Below are 24569 nucleotides of genomic sequence, written 5' to 3'. Positions count from 1 at the left end.
TTCTTGCTTGTTTTCAATTAGTGTACTACTTTGGTTATATTTTCTTCTACTGTCATACATTTTCCCAAATAAATAAATCCTTTCATGTTCTCATTTAGTGCATACATTATTTTATTAAGGGGGAGAACATTTTGAGGGGGAGCATACTTACTTTTTGCTTATGATAAAAAAGGGTGAGAAACTCTTCTAGTGCAGTTACTACTAACTTGTTTGTAAGTTTAAAGTTTGTGGAGATATTCAACAATGCTTTTAAACTTAGAAATTTTTTATCATCACCAAAAAGGGGGATATTGTTACAAATGAGGAGCATTGGTGTCTTAAAAGATAATGCTTTTGATGATGCAAAAGTGAAGAATAAAAAGACCCTTGTAGTATTAAGTTTAAAAGCATTTCTGGACAACTAAAGTCAGTCAAGACCGAGCGATAAGGACCGAACGGTAAAAGGCATGACCAAGGCCAAGCAATCAGGACACGGGCAGTAATGACTAAGTAGTAACCATCGAACAGCAGAAGTCATAACCGATCGGTAAGCACCGAGCGGTAGACTTCATGACCAAGACCAAGCTGTCAGGACACGAGCGGTCATGACCGAGAACATAGGACCGAGCAGTAAAGTTATGACCAAGAATGAGCAGTGGAGGGCATGATCGAGAGCACATAAGACATGCCGAGACCAAACAGTTCAGATCGAGCAATGAAAGGCAGTGAAGAACCAAGCCGAACGGCAAAAGGTGATAATGACTTGAGCCGGACGCATTTGAAGGCCTAACACAAGTTGAAACATAGACCAAACGGTAGAAGGCCATGAGGGCTCAAACCGAACGGTGGAAAGAAGAAGAAAGAAGCTGAATGGGAGAAGGTCGTGAGGGCTCAAACCGAATGGTGGAAGAAAGTGAAGAACTTGAGCCGAGAGATTGAAGAGTTAAAAGTCTCAAACTATTCCAAGTCTAGGAGATAATCGATTATCACTTACAATAATTGATTATCACTAGCAGTTGTAATGTATCTTTTCAGTTTCTGACCAGTAGGCTATATAGAACTTTGTGTAACTGAGAATACAGTGCTATATGAGGAAGTTCTCAAGTGCCAGTTCATTGTTATTGTCAAGTCTGGTGAAAAGGAGAAGCTCGCACTTTGTGTGTCAAAGGTCGGAGCGATTCTCTTCAAGTTGGCAGAGCTATTTCCTTCCAGTTCGTTTGTCGAAGCAAGATTTTTTTTACTGTTATTTTCAATCACTATATTGTAACTGTAAAACTGTTTTTAGTGAAAAGGTTAATCACTCTTCATAGTGATTAACGACTGAACATAGAATCTTTTGATTCGAACCAGGATAAAAATCATTTGTGTGATTTTTCTACTCCCTGCACTCTTTATATTTTCTGCTCATCAACTGATTGATAAAACGTTTGAGAGAAAATTAAAGGAACCATTTTTAATTTGACCGAACACGCTTTCCGTAATTTTTTATTTCGCTGCGTGACTCAAAGATACCGGTTGTTCTAACCAATATAGATTTCAACCTAATCACTCTCATGCATATATGAATTCATCTTCTTCATTAATTGTTAACATCACTTTCTAAATTACTTAAAACCCGAGCCCTCGGTGAAGAAAGCCTATCCTTAATTATTAGACCACAATCCCTTGCATTCCTAATAATTAATTCTGCATTACGATTATAACCTTAAGATGACCAAAACTCATACCCCCATCCCTGAGCAATACTGCTTTTGGGAGAAATTCTCCAGATCTAGGTTTCGTCAGTATGTGTCCATATCACAAAAACCAATAATCATGTCATGAATGAGTTAAACATAACAAGCCTAAAGCAAAGAAGAATAACCCTAACAATTAATGAAAGAACCATAAATAAATTGGAATCAATTCAAATACATGAGAGTTTAAAGGTTACATCTTCCCCAATAATAAATAAGATTAGTTCTTCATCGTCATGAAGAAACTAGGTGTACAATGGAATGAAGGAGATAGAAAAACCCTAGAAACTGAAGAGGAGAGCTCCCACATCCCCAAATATGCCTCCAAGGAGCGAAAAATGTGTTTATGTGCTCAAGCCATCAAGAGATACAATCCCTAGGACGTCCAAGTCCTTAAATAGATAAAAAAATAACAGAAAACGGGTCCAAGCCCAACACGCTGGCACTCAGTGCCCTCATTTAGGGCGCCCGGGCGAAACTGCGAGAAAACTGGCGCTCAACGCCCCTGGAAGGGTGCCCAGCCGTGGTGCGGGACTGGATTCTATGCTCAGGCCCCCTCAAGGGCGCTCAGCTCTGGAGGTAGCATTCCAAAATTCACTTTTTTTGCTGTTTTGCTTGCTTTTATGGTTGATTCAACTCTATACATTGTTGGATATTCTTCCAGGCACATTATTAGCTACAAAATAAAGGGAATTTAGTGATAAAATCATCAAGTATACCTTCTACTCACTTATTCACAAAACTAAACTAAAAACACGAGTTCAAGCAACCTTCTAAGTCAAAAAAGGGTTGATTTAATATCAAAATTGAATCACAAATAACAGTATTTTCAACTGTTATCATAAGCTAAAGTGCAAAATGAGTTTTCACAAAAATATTTATATTACATCAATTATAAACTAAGCATGTATAAAAATGTAATAAATTATATATATATATATATATATATATATATATATATATTCATACAAAACAAGTTGACACTATACTCAATTATCTGAATACATGCCTTTGACATATGACTTCAATGTAAACGTGCACTTGTAGTGGTATTTATGCTTTATAGAGTCATAAACAAATGGTTTATCATCCTACCAGATACAAGATTAGTCTCTTTTGTGCCTAGTACAATAACAAAGTGGCCAGGACAACATGCGACTCTCACCACATAACTCATTATACTACATTTTAGTGTGAATAGTTATTAAAGTTCATGATGATAACTCCTTTCTGACCCCTCATATGTCAATGCATACACTAAGATCATCACCATAGATAATTTCTCCTTGAAATTCTCTTAACACCATCATCATACATGTCCACAACCATAATCATTATCTTAATTAAAAATAAACATCATTATACATACACATCAGTTCCATCATTTTGACATTGACAAAATCACACATTAAACATACTAGAAGAAAACATGAAAATAGAATTAGGCTCTGTTAATCTCGGTCAGTGAGTAATTTCTAAATGCACACTTACCCCACGACCAGATAGCTTGCCCAACGAGATTATCACTAGAAAGGGTAGAATTTAGTTTAGACATTTGTGAGTAGTTAAATTGGTTTAATGCACCTAGTTTCTGGTCTAATGAGCAAAGCAATACTTCTTTTCATCTATAAAAATGTTTTAACATCAGTTCTAGTGTTTAAGGACCTATTTTGGTCTATTGGATGAGTCATAGGTACACCCATACCAAAAAACATAGTTGTTGTAATCTGGTATGACACTAAGAGGTCCCGTGTGACGCCTAGGGTTGCCAAAACCGAAAGTTCCTGGGTAACAAGACGCTGAGCGCCATTTTTGGGTATTGAGCGCCATAAAGTCAGGAGTAGTGAGTTTGGACGTTGAATGCTACAAAGTTAGTGAGCTCTCTGACTTCTAGCGTTGAGCGATATCTTTTTGCACTAAGCGTCACTTGCCCCTACAAGTTTGACATTGGGCGTCATGTTCTTTTAATGAGTTTTTGATTCTTCTCTTCTATGTCTTTGTGAATAATGATTATAGTGATACTTTAAGACATGTTTAATATATTTTATGAAATGCTATGAAGGTTTATGACTAATGTTAAGATATGTATCATAGTATGATTGAATAAGAGTTTCTAAGGAGAAATTTTAAGTGGTTGTTTCAAGTATTGTGTATGAATGTAGGAAGCCCAATCTTCGGAGTCGTATTGATACTCTAATGATCATTAATTCTCAATTAGAGAGGAGTGATGCATGTAGTGAGAGGAGCAAGAGGTCCTAGTCTAGATGCTTCATTATGGAGTAAGACACCGAACATTAGTTTACCATTTGTGTGTTTTTTGTTGTTGTTTGTGTATGATGGTTTCTTTTATAATGATCACCTAGTTGGTATGAGCAGAGGATGATGACGTATCCATGGAGCAGGCTTTAGGTGGCAAAGGCGCATATTTTTAGTCTAGTAGAGTAGTTATGTAACGTCCCAGATTATATAGAACTATATAATCTAGTAGTCCACATTTTAATATAATAGAACAGTTAGAAGAAGACTTGTAGATAAAGTCTTAAGGTTACAGTCATCCCAAAATGGTGGTAATTTAAAACTTTAACACAATAGAGTATTTCAAAATAAACAGAAGCCTATGGATCCTAACTAGGCTAAGCAGCGATGTCATCTCCCTCCAAGGCCTGCTCTAGAAGCACCTCATTTACCTCTGCTCACATCCAAATGGATGATCATTGCAACAAAAAACACACACAAACAAAAGACAAACACAAGCAGAAGGGTGAGCTAGATATACAAAAGTCATGTTATAACATAACACATTCACGTAATTATTTAAATCAAGATAAACTAGTGTCATAACATCCTAACATGTTATGACCTAGACTTTATCGTCCAGAAGTTAGAATGATTGTCGAGCTATGACGGGTTATGCACTCATGGTGGCCTCTACTGCTTTGTAAAACCATTGCCAATCGGTTTCACCCTACCACACTCACGAGGTTAGTACGTTATCACTCACCTTGGGCCATATTGGAAGCACCCAAGACTATGACCTCCTGCTACTACTCACGACATGGTTCAATCCTCTCTACTTGAGAATGATTGACCATTGTAGTTTCAGGATAACCCTAAAGACTGAGCTTTCATGCAAATCATTCTAAACATACTTGAATCTCAACAAGAGAATTGACTATGGATCACAACATAAGGCACCACCATGTAACCTCCCTATGAGGTTCATGGAATTACGTCCATAACATAGGGCACCACCATGTAACCTCCCTTTGAGATATATGGAATTACGTCCATCAACCATACTGTCACTTTGAAACTTAACTCAAGACATGAACAACCAAATACCATAATACTATTGCATTGAATCCAAACATATAACCTCACTGATCATACACTATCATAGATACTTCTACACCATTCTAATAATCAAAACATAGTTCAAGGTTATCAGAAAATAGGAATAAAAAGAATAAAAACAGGTTCTGGGCAAGTCGCTCAACGCACCAAACTCGTTGTGCGAATAACAAAAACAGTGGATTTTACTCACTCACATTCGCTTAGCGCACTAAGCCTGTGCGCTCAGCTAAAGTCCATTCGCACAACGCACCAAGTTTGTGCACTATGCTAAACTGAAAATTCTGCTACACATTATCAGACCCTAAACTGTCGCATAACGCCCCAAATTCGCTATTCGAATTAAACTAGCATTTTCCCAGGCAACCACTAGTCGCATAATGCCCAGATTCGCTATGCGAATTACCAAACAGAGAGAAACCCTCTCTAGCCATTCGCATAGCGCACCAACTCGATGTGCGAATGCCCTGATAGAGAGCATCTCGCTAAGGTGACTCGCTTTGCGAAACAATTCGCTCAGCGAGTCTGCATAATCTATAGAACGCAAATTCTGCAGAATTATGCAATTCACACACTCTTTGCCATTTTTAGTCATTTTCCCCAACTTCTAACACCCCTAATTCGTGTTTTATACTTAATTAAACTTGTCTAGATGTTCCTAAACCTTCCTACTACAATTATAAAGTGATTCCAACCCAAAGTTTACACATCAACAACAATTTCCACAACTTGAGGAACCCCAACCCAATTTTGATACTTTGCACCTATTTGGACCACTTTGGTGACTCAAACAAGTCACAATACACTGGTTAAGTATGCCCTCAACAACCCAAAAACACTCTAGACCTCAAATGCCCAAAATCACTACCTCACTTCCTCTCAAAATGACATAAAACCCTATTAGAACACTAAGCTTCTACCTAATCAATGTTACAACAGATTTCTCACCCCAAGCACTTCAACATGATTAATTATAACAATTAGATATATTCAAAACAATTTACAACCATCACACTCCAATTCCACAGTCATATAGTACAACACATGCAACTAAATCAACCCAAACCAAAACACAATACCAACAACATAACAATACAAAAACTCAGTATATACACATACATACAACTAATTATAAAGAAGTATTCTAACTCCCCTTACCTTGGAGTTGAACAGCCTAGCTCACAACACCGCTTCCACAGTACCCTACTCGATGAAGAACCTAAACAGTGCCTTAACCACCGAAATGGTGATGGAAACAACTCTTAGAGCTCAAAATTTAGCAGAGAACAAAAAAGGGAAAACACAAGACGCATGCAACCAGCAAAGGTTGCATGTTCCAGTTCAAGAACAAAGAAGAACTGGATAGAGCCGCTTACCCGACTAAGACCCGCAGTTGGTTTTGAAGGTTTCTACGTTGTGGATGCTTGGACACCATCTGATCGGAAATCGAATGATTCAAAGAAGAGATTTGGTAGAGAGAAGGCAGAGAATAGGAACTAGGGCTCTGAAGAGTGATAAAGCTTTTCTCAGATAATGAAAATGGTCTTGAGTCCAAGCTTTATATTACCATTATTTTATTACTAATGACTTAATCCCATTATCTGCTGCCACTTGTCTACTCCAGAATCTGACTTTTCGCAGTCTTTACAAGTTAACTATTCTAGTTTTTATTTTGAAAGTCCCTTTTGTAAATATTCTTTTCATTTTTCTCTTTTGGTGTTGCATATATAAAAGTTAGACTTATAATTATTTTTGGATAAGTGTATGGATATCATTTATATATTTCTTTGAATTGAACTGTTTTATTGTATTGATCTTGTGATAGTTTCTTAATAGTACTTATGGTATTTAAATGAGATGTTACCTAAATTAATCATAACTTATTTATAGAAAATAACTCTTATATTTTCAAATAACAAACAAGTATATATATTTAAGTTGTTATAAGTTTGAAAACCATTTATATTAAGTATTAAATTTTCATATTAAATATCCAACATGAAAAGAACTCATATTATGTTGAAAAGCATTAGTTGTATTGTTGACTTTGTCAAGTTACATACCTATAAGAATTTCTTAATCACATTTTTTTATTTGAGAGTTAACCTTCCTTCAACTCAATTAAATTTGTTTCGTGTATATTTAGGTTTGCATGAAAAAAAAATAGTTGTGTTCACAAACTCAAAAAGATAATGAGATGGGAAATGAAAGGATAGTTGCATATTTATTTGTAATCAAAGTTTTTTTTTATTAAAACCACAAAGTATTTTTTTTATATATTTTTTTGGGTAACTTATTCATCTTAAAACATTTCATACAATTTTTTAAAATTCTTTTAAGATAGTGTATTCAAACTAGTTATTTTGTCATAAAATATTTTAATTTTTAATGAAAAATCATGCTTTTTAAATTCATCATCCAAACACTCTCAATATTTCACGAACTTTTAAAAAATCATAAATATTGTTTATATTTATTTTTATAGTTAAGTATATCATTACTTATTATTCTACTTTATATATTTACATGATTGAAAGTATATGGAGATTAATGTTGACAATACAACAAACCATTTAATACTAGACTATTGGGTCATTGAAAATAGTAAGCAAACTCTTTTAATTTTTAATACATTGTTCTTACTATATAAAATATTAAGCCTCTAACGAAAGAAATTAAAATATCAATGAATAAGCTACATATTTGGTAATTCACTCTCTTTAGAAAAGATACACAAAACAACTATGGCACCGGGTGAAAAAGATAGCAAATAAATGATAAGATTTGGATAAAAAAGAAGAAGGAAAAACCAATTCATATTTATATTAACTAATTGTTCTGGAATATAGGATTTCCCCATATTTAAAGCTACAATATTTCTTCCTTCATCATATTTTTTTATTCCTAATCTTAGATTTGTGCCATAGGTTCAAATTACGATCTTTGTTAATTGAAAACTTGAACATGATGATTGTTTTAATAGAAAATTAAACAATATTTAAAAAAAGAGTAAAAAAGTGTTACATGTCATCAAAAGTTTTTTTTTACATCTAAAATAAAACTGTTGAATACTTCACATATACTAAAAGTAATGTAAAATATAAAATAAATTTTATTATATAAATTAATTGTTAAGTCAAACTTAAAATATTATTTATTGAGATAATATTAGACGTATCATTTTGTAACAAAAGAAATATTTGTATGCAATTTTTTTAAATAGTATCAAAATAGGTAGATTTAAAAATAATTACGGATATAAATAGGGTGTATCATTTTGACAAGACTTTAATGAAAAAATTCGTATTAAAGTATATTTTTAAATTAAATCATGTGACAACTTTAATTTAATGTTTTTTAAACCAAAGTTCAGGATAATACCATTTTAACTGAGATGATATTGATAATAGATTTTTGGTTTAATAGGTTCGGAGTCCCTATATTCGTTTCATTTGGGTCCTCCAATTTTAAAAGTGATCAATTAGGTCCCTAATTTAACAAAATTGAGTCAATAATACCCTTTCCGTTAAATGCAAGGAAATCTGAATGCAAATTAAAAATTGCAGAAATTGTCACGTATTAAGCTCAAACTCTGCCACTTCTAAATAAAATGATGCCTCAAGCATGCCACCTGTTTAATTTGCATTCAGATTCCATAGCATTTAACGGAAAGGGTATTATTGACTCAATTTTGTTAAATTAGGGACCTAATTGATCACTTCTAAAATTGGAGGACCCAAGTGAAACGAACCCGCAAACATAAGGACCTCCGAACCTATTAAACCTAGATTTTTTTAAATATCGATGATGAGTTAATAATAATAATAATAATAATAATAATAATAATAATAATAATGTAAAAGTTACCAATAAAAAAGTATGTACAAGACAACAAGACAATAACATGAAAGTATTTTTTTTTCCTTTATCTATTATTTCTCAGAAGATAACCATCTTATATATTTTGAGTTAATGATGTCATCAACCATATATTATTATATTAGGATTGTTATATTACAACACTAAATACATATGCTTCCACTTTGTAAAGTTTAATTTATATATTATCAACTTAAATTATTTCTACATAAATATATCATAAGAATTTCTTAAAATCTGAATATTCTTACAGTCCGGGTTTTCTGTCTTTATTTAGTAATTAAAAAATATGAAAAAAATTTGGTAGATTTATTAACAATTGTAACTTACTATTGCATAATAGTTTAATAAAAAATAAAGCTGATGTTTGTAATCCTAGTACTTAACTTTTAACAAATAAAAAAATATTTAATGTATTTATTAATATATTTTGCTTCAAACATAAATATAGAGATGGATGAAAAAGTAATTCTCTACTAATTAATTTGCATATTTTTTTATAAAATAAAATGTTTAAAAACTTTACAAGTTAAAGAACAACATCATATATAACTAAAAATTAATTATATTATTCTAAAGCTTCTAACACATTAATTTAATTAAAATCAACTTTATGGAAACACATGCTAATTATTTTAAATAGTGTATTATAAATATAAATTATTTTAACTTAAAAGTAGTAGTTTCTTATATTATTAATTATCGTTTAAGTAATTATCAAGCATTTTCTATACAAATTGTTGATAAAACTTGAAAGTTATTATTACAGGTTTAAAATTATGGAATTTATTTAATTTTAAATATGGAAAAGAATTATATTTTAAAAATAAAATATATTTATAATTAATATAATATCTATTTATTTTTATATTTATTGAAAAATAGTTATTTGAACTAATAGTATTTTATAAAAAAAATTTAAACATATATTAAAATAATATTTAACTATGAAACATCTAAAAACGCATCCAAAGTGTAACTTAGTCCTTTAAAATTGCCTACCAAACTGCTATATAAACCATACTTTTACCCTGTTCTGTGTTCTGCCTCTTATTCCTAACCGCTGTATATGAAATTAGGGTTTCGCATTCCTTTGCCTCTTTTCAACTTTTACAACCCCAAATCATCATAGGCTTCTTTATCTGGTCGGTGAGATTACTTCCGTTCTCATTTGACTCGTTCCCTTGAAGCAATAGTTATTTGTGTTGTTCTTTAATATCTTTTCCACAATCCATTGGTTTTGGGAGCACACTGAGCAGCTAAATTCAATTTTATACCGAAGTATTAGTTTTTTATTCTGGGTCTGCATTTTTTCGTTGATTGGATAACACGAGTTGTTATTTTCAACTGTGATGAGCCTACAGACCTGTAATGATTTGCGGCTATGATCGCAAACATAACTGAACATCTAAGGGACTGAGTTGTCTAATTTTTCTCTAAGATTTCTGTTTGATGTTTTTACATTTGTTTAGAGTTTACGCAACCTAAACTCAATGTGATAGGTTTCTTATGTTTATTGATCATTATTTTGGTGTTTCGATTGGGCATTAATAGTTGAAATGCATGCATTTTCTTTAAGACTTTGGTTTGCACTTGTTTCAAAGCTTTTTTGTTGTTTAATTAAAGCTTATGTGTGTTAACATTCGCTATGCAATCTTTAAATTTCGGTGTTGCATTCATTTGGGTGTCGCAGAACTAATTTTTTGTATTTTCGGCTGGCAACTTGTTTTTATATTTTTCAACTCTAAAGTACAAGGTGGCGTTGATGTTGTTGTTTTGAATTGAAATTCGAAAAGTTTGTAAATTCATTTTGTTATTTCATTTCTGTATTGCTTTTAAGCTCGGTGTTTAGATGTAAAGCATGAAACTTTTGGTAGATTAGATTTAAGCATATTATTTAATCCAAGAGTTGTTATGAGGGAATTGAGATTTATTGTATGCCAATATCTATGATTATGGTTGTACATGGATCCGCCTTTGAGAAAATATGCTCACTTTTTCATGGAAAATTATAGGGAGCAACATTGTCTTGAAAAATTGTGTCTGGTTGGTTTGCTGGAAATTTTAGCCACTGTTCTCTTTCTTTTAGTTCTTTGTTATTTTGCAACTGGTCTTACGACTACAGTTTTGTTACCTTGCCTCTTAGTTTTTGGGCTACACTTTGGGTTCCTTTCATCGTAGTCTTATGCCTACACTTTTGTTTACCCTGGACAATAATCTCAGGTCTACGTTTTTGTTTATATGGCATATTGGCCTATACTTTTGTTTCAGATATATTTGATCCTTGTGTGCTCATATGTTGACGCTATGGGAATTTGCTTATTGTTAGTGTCCTTGTAGATAGCTTTATTTGTGTTTTGTTACATCATGTGATGAATTTGGAAAAATCTTAGGACACCTTCCTACACAGCAAATTACTGCTGTGGATGAGAATGCATTTTCCATGCTGATGATGTACTTCGTTCTTATTTGAATAAAAGATCTATTTGAACCATTGAGATCAGTGAAATTTTCTTCTAAATTTATAGTATTTCTGTTATTGATTTCTGTTTTCTGGCCACTCGTGTGTCTATGATGCTATTGTTAACTCTGATGAGCCTACAGACCTGTAATGATTTGCGGGTATGATCGCAAATATTAATTGAACATCTAAGGGACTGAGTTAACTAGTGTTTCTCCTAGATTTCGATTCGATAATTTTGTTTTGTACATTAGTTGTTTTTCTTTTCAATTAGGGTATATTATTTGAAAGTCTTCAGCTTTCTTAGAGACCTTTGCTTCCACGTTATCCAATGTGTTTGGCAATCTTTAACTGAAGACAAGATGTGTGTTCCCCTCGCTATCCAATGTAGCAATTTTGATGCTGCAATTGGACGTCGGGGAACAAAATCCCCTTCTTTGCCCTCAGAAAGTGAGGGATAGAGATTTCAAGTGTTTACGATGAAATGAAACGATTTTCGTATTTGCTAGAGCTTTTGATTTGAGGTGTATCTAATTGTGTTTTCTCATACTTAGGAGATTATATATCTCACAAGGAATTTGAATTTAGAATATCGTATATAATAACACATTCATTTACCCCATCATTTTCTATAACAATTTTAAGTTAAAATAACATCACTCTTTTAGCAATGGGTTCTCAGACACTTGCCAGACTTGAGAAAAAAATGAATATTTGGGTTAAGTAAACTCTACCATATATGCCAATGAATGAGTCAGCTTGGTACTTTTGACCACTTTTGTCATTACTCTGTAGGTAGGTTATGTCTTTGTTTGCTTACTCCTAAAACTGGGTGAAAAGTATTATTTTACACATCTATAATTGAATGTAGAAAATTTTAACATGAAATTTTGAATTTTAAATTCAAAATTGTATACTATTATTCTTACGTTACTCTCGGTTCCATGGGTTGCTCTACCTCCTTTATAGCCATTTTTTTGTGAGAATAACTCTCCTAATTAGTTTTAAAGGGAAGAAAGTAGGCAATTCAACGACACATTTGGCCAACCATACGCCGATCGATCAGGGTGATCTTCCATGTTCGAGATGCTTGATTGGCTAGACAAGCTTGATAGTTCAACGAGATTAATTATATTAAATAAAATTTTTGTTATAAGTAGCATAAATATAATGGTGTTTTGGACTATTGGAAACCCTTTGCTTTCGAGAGGTTGATTAGTGAAGTAATATATAGGAGGAAGCACACAGGAAGTTTAGGAATATTATATTCATGAAGCTTTAAATAGAAGAGAAAAAGAGGTGAGAAGAGTAAAATAGTTGATTGTAATTTTGAAGAAAATTAAAATATTTACCACTATGAAGCAAATACTTCTCAAATGGTGTGAATACTCATAGGAACTTTTGACTAAGGTTGTTGAGTACTAGAGCTAATACTTAAAAATTAAGAGTAGTTAATCGTGTGAAAGAGACTTGATATCTTAGTTGGAGCGAATAAATATAAAAGCAATTATTTCTTATCTAAACATTCTCTTACAAAAACTTGAAGTTGTGCTTTATGTCTAAATACAAGAATCTTCTTAGCTAAACATTTATTTTTCACAAGAGAAGTTCTTCCAAAACAAACACACGAATCTTCTTAGTTAATCATTTATTTTTCACAAGAGAAGTTCTTACAAAACACTACATGACATATTATGAATAATATGTTAAAAAGTTATCGTTTATTTATATTTTAAGCTTTTAAAAGAAAATTTCAGAGTTCGATAACGTGCTAAATCAGAAAGGTTGCGAAAAGTTTTCCATTAGTACTATTCAACTCCTATTTAGTGTTTTCAAGTACTTTAGGGTCCACTTTGGGAGATGAATGATTTGTCATCATTTTTGATAGATGTATCTTGAAAAGAGGAGGTGTGGTTAGTGTATAGTTGACTTATCATGCGTTTTAGTTGACCTTGTATTTTTGTGATATGTAGTTTTTAATATCTTGATAATGTTATTATGCAGGAAGTGCTTTGTATGTAGTTACAAAATGTGTGGCAATTGTTTTCGTGATTGTTGTTTAGCTTAACGAGAGTGTCACGATACTGAACCCACTATGAGATAGAATGGTGTTTATGTCTTTGGGTATGACTTCTTTTTATACTTTCTTAATATGTGTTGATAATTTTCCTTTGTGAGTGGGTAGAAAGATGAATCTCTTCATCTTTAAGAGGCGGTGAAAAAGGAGAATCTCTTCGTCTTTAAGAGGTTGTCGAAGAGATGAGTTTTTTCATCCATGATGGAGTAGTATAAGAGATTGAGATTCGAGTGCTACCCTTTTTTCTTTTGAGGGGGTAGAAAGGGATAAATGTTTCATCCATAGCTTTCCAAGTCATATTGAGTTTAGTGCTGATGGGAGCATATTGAAGTTTTACTCATAAGCCTTAAGGAGCAGAGGAGATAGGTCTGAAGCTATGGTGGAAGACCACTCGAATTGATCTGTTTTGATAAACAGGAATGGTACGATGAAGCATTGAAGTTGGCATATGTTTATAGAGATTGTTAGTAATAACACTGGTTGCCTTTAAATGACAGGTGGTGTAAATTTAATGAGTTGATCATGATTCGCTTTCAAGGGAGAATATGATTTGACATTGTATTGCATGTTATAGTCTTAGTATGTGTTGATATTGTTTGTTGTGATGAGATTGTAGTAAGGACTTAATGACTGAGATATGAATGTTGTATTGATATTTTGATGTTTATTCTGTTAGTTCACCCTTGGTTGCTTGTGTTTGTGTGATGATTATATAACTCATGTTGTTATATGAGAATAAATGATATAGATAATCAAGAAGAGACTTCAAGCGACAAAGTTATCAAGAAAATGATTTTTTTTGAGTTATTTTGAAAGTTGTTGATTTTTCCTATATTTTGAATGGTTTCATAGAAGAACAGCAACGAAAGCCTCTGTGCATCGTGGAAGTGTATGGAATCAGATCTGCATATCAGCAAATGCATTATGGAAAGAGAAGAGAAGCAACCTAGAAAAGAGTGTGGGAAGGAAAAGAGAAAGAGAACAATAAAAGCCCTTTTTGTATTATTTGAATGAATAATATTGTACAATACAAAGAAGGATTATATAGGGAGAGAGAAGAAACAGAGAAGGAAAATAGAAAGGAAGGAAAGAAAAATAGAACAAAAACAGAAGCGGTGTGGTGCACGTGGAAAAGAAGCAGTGTTAAACGGTGCTTTTAGAAGTGTTCTGACAGCCTTCCTCAAGATTGGCATAGATGTTCAGAGTGTCAAGCTTGGAATTGATGGCATGGAAGATGGAAGGAGGAAGGACCTTCGTTAAGATATCAGCAAGCAAGTGGTATGGATGGGGAGAAGCTTGATAGAGCCTTGTTGGACTTTTTCGCGAATGAGGTGACAATCTATCTCGATATGTTTGGTTCTTTCGTGAAAAACCTGATTAGTAGCAATTTTGAATCACCCAGGTAAACAATGTATCCCGTGGTGGATTTGCGATAATTTTGTGATCTTGAAATTTATGGTTTTGTGATCATTTTGTAACTTTCAACCAAAAGTACAATTCCTGGATAACTAAATTTTTGTGATTGTAGAATTGGATTAATGTAAAAGTAGGTGACACTTTTATCAGGAGTGCTTTGGAAAAGGTTGCAGTGAGTAGTTATTTTCTTGTTGTTGTATTTATTTTATATAATTATATTCCCTTAATAATTACTTTTTAGGTTGTGTTGGTATGTCCAAAGAAGAGTTGTGTTATCCTAATGTCAAAGTAGCATTTGAGAAATATGGTGTTGGATTTAAGAAACAAAATAAAAGACACAAGGAACATCGCATTCGTGTTGTACAAGAATAAGAAAGGGTTAATGAAAGTACTAAAGATAAAGTCATGATTAATGAGGAGAAAGATGTTAGTGGAAGTGTTAATGAGCATGAATTTCCTATAACAGACAACTTGTGTTGTGGTGATGCCATGTCAATTGAACATCAGCACGACAACACATTGGTTGAAGAGGAGGTTTATATAGAGCAAAACAATATGTATATGCAAATGAAGATTGAACTATGAATACGGTTCAAGAGTTGTGATATTAGAACCCTATTTCCCAATTATGGGAGTAAAAGGAAATGAAATATATACAAAAAGTTGATATCTTTGTACACTTTAGTAGAAGAACATGAATTTGTTAAATTTTTTTTACACACTGTTTTAAAGTTTAGTGATAACATTTGTAACTATAAGTGATTTTGTAAAATTTGGCAATACATTAATTGTAATTTGTTGTGCGAATTTCTTTTGTTATCAATTGTATGAGTTTTAAATGAAAATTGGTTTGAAGATGTGCAAATCTTGTTCATCTATTCAAATTCTGTCATGTTAATGTAAGTGTGAAAAACATCCAACATAGATAGTCAATTTTTCGTACACTGCTCCCTACTTATCTTTGTTGTATGATTTCACAATTTATGTGTCAATAAAATGAGGCTGTTAAGGCACTTTCTATTCAAATAAGCCAAATGGTATGTGTAGGAATCATTTGTTGGTCATTGATTATTTTTCATGAACAACATCCAAATGTTTTATTGAATTCTTTTGAAACGGTACATAATTATGTAGGTTGCTACCCACTTATTTTGCTTATGGTGTCCACTTATGTTGTAGTGTTGTTTTTAGTTTTATTTTTCCTTTAGCCACGAAATTTGACCTCTTTGTGTTGGGGTGAGTTAGACCATGTATGTGGTAGATTAGAAACACATAACCTTGGTTGTATTCAATTGTTCAAGCGTGTATAAAATTTTGTCGATATCCCAAAGGAATAGGCAATCTCGATATATGCTACAAGGGAAGCGAAAACTTCAAACTGAAAGATTGTTGCGATGCTGATTATACTGAAGATAAAGTTAGACGTAAGAGTACAAGCAGAGACACACACACCTACACCTACACCCACACCCACACCTATACGTATGCACTCACCTACACACTTCCACACACAACCACACGATCACACGCACATACCCATACACACATCCATGATCACAAAGATTAAATGTGGCAAATAACATCTCACTTGGACACCTAATATTAAAGTTGTACCATAGCTCAGGAAGTGTTAATGTAGATGTTTCTTAAAATAATTAGATTTAGGTGCTTCAAGTTTTGTTTTTATCATTTTTCTGGAAATTTTACTTTTGCATATCAGGGGTCTATTGTTTTAATTAAAGCTATGTAATTATCCTTCACTTTTTAGCATTCTATTAATTGAAAATGTGTTTAAAAATATTGAAAGTCATTTTACACCAAACATCAACAAGTTAGATTATTTTAAAGTAAAATCTCGGAATACTAATAGCTAATGTGGAAAAAGAAAGAACAAAGGTCAATGAAAGTGAAACATGTGGTATGATTATGCATATCTGAAGTAGCTAATAAAAGATATGAAAAGAACCTTTTACGAAGAGGGGGAAAACAAGAAGCAGATTAAAAGGACTGGGACACCATAGAAGAGGGAAGGGATCCGATCTTGCAGCTTAACCACTTGTCGGCAAAATCAAGACAAATTGCCAATGAAATAGTGTAACAATTATTTTTTTCATCAATAACTCCAATAATACATCTTATCAATCTAAAAAAAAATTAACTATAGCTTTTTTAGTTCTTATAATAAAAGGATAAATTTAGTTATCACTTTTACAATTTTTATTTTAATTTTTTCATGTATTTTTCTTCAAAAGTAAAGTAATATTATTTAAAACATAGTTAGATGTCAAAATAGGAAATTAAATCGAGTGATCCGTATTCAGATGAAATTTTAGGGAGTAATTTAAAAATTGATTTGAATACACGCGGAGGTGTCTGCATATCTTGGGTGATTTGCTATTTTGTGGACTTTTCCTTATAAATTGGATCCAGTTGCTTCCTTGCTGTTTGATTCAAAGATGACTTCTACTTGAAGTAAATGAGCCAGATATTCTAGGCCAGATCTCTCACATTGACCTCATCCTGAATCTAGTGTCCATTTATTCAAGGAAGATTCCTTTTCAATTCCTCAGCTAATCTCAATGATCCTGAGTTAACTCTGATTGCACAGAAAGAAGCATACTACAAATGTTGGTTCAGACTGAGCTCATGCCCTTCAAGGAAGGAACATATCCAAAAACAAATATTAGTCACAGATTCTCTGAATGAATATATTCGTATAAACTTCTCTTTTTCTTTCCATCTTCTACTTTTATGATTTGATTAGGAAAAACTGAAGAAAAAAGAAAAGACATGATGACTTTTCTATCTGAAAAAATTTGATGTTAAATCTGAGTACATTTATTGAGATTCAAAGAGTGCCTTGATTCTGGCACGGTCTAATTTAAGTTTGTAGTCGGTAGAACAAGGGCTACAGTTGACTATTTCAACAGGGCAACAAGCTAGAAAAGATGAAAACAGGAACTTGTGTAAACAATATATCAATTGATTTCTTTACACGCTCATACAGGGGTTAAAAAAGAAGAAACCAAGAAAAGAATAACTGAATCAAGGAGGCTGTCTTTCTTACTTCACCTCGTATGATCAGTTTGCAAACTGCAGTGTGGAAAATTATGTCAAATAATGAGAGAACAAACTTGAAGTTCAATGCAGAACTACACCATTTAAAGTTGCTGCAACTTACGAAGATGCTCCAGTAATGAAGTAGCCTTCCGTTTGGCCCTCTCTGTACCAGTTCGAGCAAGTTCAGAGAGAGGTATGACGGCACCAAGTCTACTTATACAAGCAAGATTGTCGGCATCCCTCTTGCACAAGGCGAGAAGAATAGCAGCTGCATTCTCTTTATTGCGAGGCAATCCGGTCCTCAAAAGATCTATCAAAACTGGTATAGTGCTGGCTTTTACTATAGCAATTTTTGCCTCTTGGTGGCTGGCAAGAACTGACATTATTGTTAGGGCTTCATCAACCATTGATTTGCTTGAATCTGTAAGCATTTTCAACAATGCTGTGATGATCCCTGCCCGAATGGCCCTGCCCTTGTTTCCTTGGTAAATGCATAAATTGAATAATGCTGTTGCAGCATCCTTCTTTCCTCTAGGACTCCCGTTTTGGAGCAATTCTACCAAAGCGGGTATGGCTCCCGAAGCGCCAATTATAATTTTGTTCTCATCTGCAAGTGACAAGCTGAAGAGGGTTGCTGCTGCATTTTCTCTTGCTTCCATGGTTCCAGCACGGAGGACTTGGACAATGGATGGAATGGCACCAGCAAGCATTATAAGTCCTTTGTTATTTTCATAAATGGAAAGGTTTAAAATTGAAGTAACAGCATTGTCTTGCGTCAATACATCTTCTGATGTTAGAAGGTTGACTAGAACTGGAATGGCTCCAGCTTCAGCAATTAGTATCCTATTGTCAGTACTTCGTTTGGATAGCGATCGAATTTCAGTAACAGCCGCTCTACGCTCCTCAACAGACCGGCTGGAGAGCTTCCGCATCAGAGCTTCAATTGCTGCTATGTCACCCGTAACGTCTCTGAATGACCCGTCACTCTTCTTTATTTTCCCATTAGTTAGTCCTGTTGGCTGCTCGATGTTGTGCTCTATACACCACTGAGAAATAAGGCTCCTTAAAACATAATTTGGTGTGAGTGTCAAATGTTGGAGCTTCTGCTGAGTTTTCGGACACGTTGTATTACCACAATCTATCCATCTCTGTATATAAGATCTCTCATACGTCTGCAGAATAAAGGAAGCAGGAAATTTAGAAGACCAGAAAAATTTGCAGGAATATTTCTTTTGTTGATGCAACATCTGATCTCATGAGATGAATTTACCTGACCCGTCGCCACAATAACAGGATCCCTCATTAGTTCCAAGGATATAGGGCAAAGAAAATCTTCAGGAATCACAATTGCTTCAGGCCTTTTAACCTCAGGTAGACTTTTTGTCTCAGAAACTTCTTGACTTTCAGGATCAGATTCATTCAAAAAGAGAACTTCAGAAGATGCAGGGATGCTCCTTGCTCTTTCCAAGAGAGATCCAAGCCGATTTGTGCTGCAATTATTCTCTCCATTGCTTTTAGAAATGCTGTCTAGTTCTGATAAATTTTCAGGACAGCTATGTTGTTTGTATAATCCACCCACGGATTTGGAAAGAACCTGACTAATTTCTTCAGTCAGCGGCTTGGATAATTCATGAGATGGCATCTTTGAAATCATAAACCCATATTTTTCTGAGGCTCGTTTCAATTGCGTTCTTACCAAATCCACCTAGAAAAGCAGATAATATCAGCGATTTAACTCAAACAAACAGTATATCAAATTAAAACCCAACCCATTCATCCAAAGTCTACCTGTTCTTTGACTTCCTCTGAGATGTCCAAATTGTCATACGGCAAATCACTCAACAGTTTCTCCAATTTCCACGTCACACACTGAAATTGGAAGACAATGGTCTTTGCAGCTCCATCCTTAAATCAAGATACATCAAATTTCAGAGAAGTACACAGACATCATTATATACATAGACATGCCCACATAAATCCAACCCCCATAAGATTCCGACTTAAACAATTGAACAAGTGCAAAATTATCTCTCTGTGTAAAGAACACATCGTAAGGACACACGAATTTACCAAAGACAAGAAGAACAACACCCAGAATGCCAAAAAGAGGAACACTACCATTTAATGAAAACAACACAGTGGACAATTGTTTTTTTCTACAAATATCCTGTTTTAGACACAGTTTATCCCCAAATGCGAGTCTCTCTCGTAAAAGATTCAAACCTTGATTCCCCAAGCTGTGGGAGAATGGTCTCTTCTACAAAACCGACCCTCTTCGTAAATAACACAAAGAACATAAAGCCCTGAGTAACATACAGGGGAGGTATTTTACTTTCTCCACTGAAACATAACAATAGCTAACAGTTTGATTGCACGCATTACACCCACTCAACAAAAAAAAGTTGAAGTAACAATTTTCTGAAATATCTACTCTCACAAGTAATAATTGAACTTTATAACCAACACAAAATTAAAGAGAAATCTCCCAAGAAAAAACTTTGTCCGGTGCCCGTTACGGTCACTGAAAGGAATGCAAAAAAGAACAAAAAGTTTGGGAATTTTAGCCAGAGAGCTACAGATCTAAATTACTGAAAAACCGAAGAATACGAAGTAGGAGCTTAAGTTTCGAAATCCCCAACGAGTTAGCGTTGAAATAGATCAAGAAACTCACAGAGGAGCAATTGGAACGGAAGTTTCTGGCCACGGAAAGCAAACTTCTTGCAGACTGAAGAGCGAAGACAAGATCAGAGGACCAAGATGCGGCGGAAGAGGAGGAAGAAGACGAGGAAGCGGAAGCGACAACATTGTTGTTGTTGAGTTCTCTAATCTCCTCGAACAAGTGGGTGAGGAGGGAGATCCGGCGAACTAGATCGGTACAGTCCTTGCGGAACATGGCGTCGGTGGCAATGGGTGCGGCGGAGGAGGAGCCGACGCACATTCCGGCGATGTCGTGGACCAGACAGAGGAGTTCTGGCGTGTGGTCACCGGCGAGTTCGCCGGCCATTGTCGCTGCAAAGGTTAAGGTTAAGGTTGTCTTGTGTTTTGAGGAAAGTGAGTCAGAGATAGTCTAATAAGGTGTGTGAGGAAACTTATCAAGTATGGACACGTAGAAACGCTGCAAAACGCTGTAATAATGTGTTTCATTGGGTTTTCTAAATTAATTAAATTATATGATATAATATATTTTTATTGCAGTTGCTGAGGAAAATGAAAAATGAAATAGTTAATTTAGTTTTTTGGTAGTTAATAAGAATTAAAAATTAATTGGTTGATTCATTCTGGAGAGGGTTAACGTGACGCCTTAACTGGGCAAAGCGAGAATCTCGGAGGAATTGAAATTGAGAAGAATGATAATGAAAGAGAGAGAAATGAACAAGAGGATACAGTTGGGTTTGGAATATTATGAATTGTAATGCAACTAACCACTATTTTTCCTAAAATATATATTATATTTAGATGTCTTGGGATTTCTAACCGGATTTTATATATGTGCTGTAATCTTTCACTATTTTAGATTATATTTTATTTTAATTAAATTTGGCATTGCAGGTCTAATTTTACCATAATTCAATTAAAATTAATTAGATTGGATTTAATTTACCTTTTATCTCATTGTTTCATAAAAAAATATTGTCCATGTTTCGAAAAGTAGAACAAAAATATTGCCAATACTTATAACATTAATAAGAACAATAATCATCAATAATATAAAATGTCATAATTATATCATATTTATTCATATGTGTAATATATTATATTTGTCCCGATAAAAGTATATTCAGGGTGATTACAAATTTGGTTTTTACGATATAATTATTAGATTAACAATATATTTATTATATAATTAGATTAAATTGAGTTTATATTTTAAAACCTTTTTCTAATTTATATATTACAACTTAAATTAATAATTCAGGGAAGTATAAATATTATTAAGTAAAATAAATTTACAAATTGTACCCATGAAATGTTCACGTTTGGCTTTGATTAGATTATTTTAGTTCAATTTTTTAATTTAATATAAATTTTGAATCCAACAAATACTTTCCATCATGATTTGAATTGTTTTTTCATTTAATTAAGTTTTTAGTATTGCATCGTTATTTGAAGTGTTTTTTCATTTAATTAAGTTTTCAGTATTGCATCATTATTTGAATTGTTTTTTCATTTAATTAAGATTTTAGCATTTGATAAGTGTGAAGTTGAATTGAGTTCCAATATCTAATTATTCAATAAAATTATATTTTTCAATTATATATTTATATTTAATTTTTTCTTGTAAATGTCATATGATTATTAATTGGAACAGAATAACCTTCAAATTATTTAATTAAAAAAATAAATTTAAAAATAGTGTTTTAATTGAAAAATATAATTTTATTAATTACTGAATATAGTATAAAAATTCATTAGAGACATAATTAAAAAGTTGCAAATAATTAAAAGTTGCAAATAGACTCAAAACTTAACTAACTTTTATTCTTTTTATGATATTATTATTATAAAATTGTCATTTAAAAAAATAGTTAATACTTTATAATGAAAATTCTATCAATTAAAATATATATTTTAGATTCTTTTTAAAAGTTTAAAATGTTCTCATTTTCCTAAATAGATTATACAATATCGTAATTAAAAATACAATATAAAATTACTATCATATTTTACTAAATGTAAATATAACAAAATCAAACTGTAAAACAACCTTCTATAACCAGCCCTTATACAGCTTATTAATTCTAAATATAACATTATATCAAGATATAACTTCCTTTTCAATCAAAAATGTAAATCAAACCATTTCATTAAAATAAAGTAAATTCAAAATAGTTGAAAAATATTTATTATAATAACTAATTTTTAATTTCTTTTTCCATTGGTTAGTATTAACAAAAACAGTACACAATCCCATTTGTTTGTTGAAATATAATGAAGGATTTTATTTAAAGTGTCAATATAAACGATTTTATTACATTATACTCAACTATATATTATTTATGCAATAAAAAAATGTTTATAATTATTGATTTAAAAGTTGTATATATAAGTGCTTTTGCTATATAACTTTTAAATAGGATTAAATAATTGTTGAATATAAAGATTAACCAAAGTAGCAATAGTCATAAATTATGAACGTAGGCAGCGGCGGAGCCGCGTGAGAGCAACGTGGAGCACAGGTCTGTCTGAATTTTTCTTCAAAGAAAAAACAAAGAAACTAAACATTTATTAATTATTAAAAAATAAAGATTTATTATTTTTTAATATTATCTCATCTTTTGCTTTAAACGTCATAAACTAACCGTTTTTTTATTATTTGCTGAACCATCTAGCTTCTCTCTCTTCAGTTCTTTTTCCTTTGCATATAAAAAATCCACTACCGTTTATTTCTTTCCATTTTCTATAATAGCTACTCATTACTTTTTCTACCCGCACTCACTGTTATTAGGCCATAAAATATCTATATTTAACAAACGTAACAAGAGAGCCTTGTGATTTATAATTTTCTTTATTTTTTTCTTTTGCAGTTGAGCTTGTAATTATCAAATACTTAGCAAACTAATGGAGCAATATGATGGTTATTAATATTAACTGTGAAGGTATTTAAGAGTTTAAAGGAAAAATGAATTATGTTTTAATTAATTTACAAAAGAAGGGGTTTTAACTGTTAGCTAAGTTATCTGTTATGTTTTTGTTGTGATATTTTGCTGTATTAAGATGATTTTGGTTGCTAGCTGGAACAGAAGCATTAGAAATAATGCAGGAAAGAAAAAGGGTGAGGATGCAAGGTCTTTTGCCAACCTGTAAAGCCATCATATTGTCGTCTTACTAAGACAACTATCAACCATTTAGACGTTTTTATAATCGAATAATCCAAAAAAAATCGTGGGGTTAATAACATTTACAATACCACTAATGAAAATACTTTATATATATTATTCATTCATAACTACATCTTAAAACATGCATTACATGGCTTTAAGTAACTCTTCAAATTCTATATTTAAGTTATGAATACACTTACTCATATTTCATATCAATTCTTAGTGATAAACACTTTAAAAGAAATATAATTAACTTAGCCTTTTTTTAAAACAATCAAACGTTTGAACAACGTGTTGATAAAAAAGAGTTTCATCAATTTTTATCATTCAAGCATACTACACATTGTTTAAAAAAAATTCTCATATTAAATCATAGATTCCAAAAATGGCCTTAAGTTTCTAACTCTTCATTTGCTAAAAGATAAGAGTTTCAAAAGAAAGATAATTTCTTTGATATATCTCTTATTCAAATATTAAGTTTTGATTTGAGAGAGTATGATTATCATTTGAGCAACTACTCTCACATCTCTTATACCCACAGAAGCATCACACTTTATTTTAAAAGATTTTTCAAAATTTGGTAAAGCTAACATGAGTACATGTAAGTTTATATTTGAGATTATCAAAACCTTCTTATTTTTTTTTTCATTTAAACCTTACATCTTTTTTAGCAATTTCATTTAAAAGGATTCAATAGTGCTAAAATCTTTGACAAATCTTGTATAAAAATTAGTTAAACCATGAAATTTCTTACCTCACTTACCTTCTTATAAGCGGTAGTGATAGAA

General features: G+C 32.4%; 1 protein-coding gene, 1 long non-coding RNA gene and 4 other non-coding genes across 7 annotated transcripts; 5 read left to right on the top strand and 1 right to left on the bottom strand.

Moving 5' to 3' along the window:
• The first annotated feature begins 9994 nt into the window (after positions 1-9994).
• Positions 9995-15098, top strand: LOC148194903 (uncharacterized). The gene is made up of 2 exons (XR_015780740.1): positions 9995-10090; positions 14336-15098. It is a non-coding gene; the product is annotated as an uncharacterized LOC148194903 (long non-coding RNA).
• On the top strand, positions 10288-10371 carry LOC148194904 (small nucleolar RNA SNORD25). The gene has a single exon (XR_015781274.1). It is a non-coding gene; the product is annotated as a small nucleolar RNA SNORD25 (small nucleolar RNA).
• LOC124819985 (small nucleolar RNA snoR31/Z110/Z27) lies at positions 11307-11402 on the top strand. Its single transcript, XR_007027307.2, has one exon. It is a non-coding gene; the product is annotated as a small nucleolar RNA snoR31/Z110/Z27 (small nucleolar RNA).
• LOC124819984 (small nucleolar RNA SNORD25) lies at positions 11528-11612 on the top strand. The gene has a single exon (XR_007027306.2). It is a non-coding gene; the product is annotated as a small nucleolar RNA SNORD25 (small nucleolar RNA).
• LOC124819986 (small nucleolar RNA snoR136) lies at positions 11695-11837 on the top strand. Its single transcript, XR_007027308.2, has one exon. It is a non-coding gene; the product is annotated as a small nucleolar RNA snoR136 (small nucleolar RNA).
• A 2763-nt stretch (positions 15099-17861) lies between the features above and the next one.
• Positions 17862-21081, bottom strand: LOC124819981 (U-box domain-containing protein 11-like). Of its 2 annotated transcripts, XM_088094233.1 has the most exons (5): positions 20631-21081; positions 19748-19864; positions 19230-19664; positions 18081-19131; positions 17862-17992 (listed from the first exon to the last, which is right to left on the bottom strand). In XM_088094233.1, exons 1-5 carry the CDS (start codon positions 20961-20963, stop codon positions 17910-17912), a joined length of 2019 nt encoding a protein of 672 aa, XP_087950359.1. In that variant the 5' UTR covers positions 20964-21081; the 3' UTR covers positions 17862-17909. The 2 variants fall into 2 exon arrangements, with proteins under 2 accessions (XP_087950359.1, XP_047147553.1); XM_047291597.2 differs by having other exon boundaries at positions 17862-19131; positions 20631-21075.
• Positions 21082-24569: the final 3488 nt, after the last annotated feature.

Source organism: Vigna umbellata, chromosome 7 (genome assembly GCF_029865625.1).
Source record: "Vigna umbellata cultivar VRB3 chromosome 7, Vumbellata_1.0, whole genome shotgun sequence".
In the NCBI taxonomy this organism is placed as follows: domain Eukaryota; kingdom Viridiplantae; phylum Streptophyta; class Magnoliopsida; order Fabales; family Fabaceae; genus Vigna; species Vigna umbellata.
The sequence above is the reverse complement of the archived record's forward strand: the minus strand, read 5'-3'. Positions and strand labels throughout refer to the sequence as shown.

Excerpts from the sequence above, each read along its gene's own strand:
- LOC124819981 (XM_088094233.1), bottom strand. The coding sequence starts at position 20,963 with ATGGCCGGCGAACTCGCCGGTGACCACACGCCAGAACTCCTCTGTCTG. Across the intron at positions 19,865-20,630 it reads TCCGTTCCAATTGCTCCTCT|GATGGAGCTGCAAAGACCAT; the intron begins GTGAGTTTCTTG and ends TCTTGATTTAAG. Across the intron at positions 19,665-19,747 it reads CAGAGGAAGTCAAAGAACAG|GTGGATTTGGTAAGAACGCA; the intron begins GTAGACTTTGGA and ends CTGCTTTTCTAG.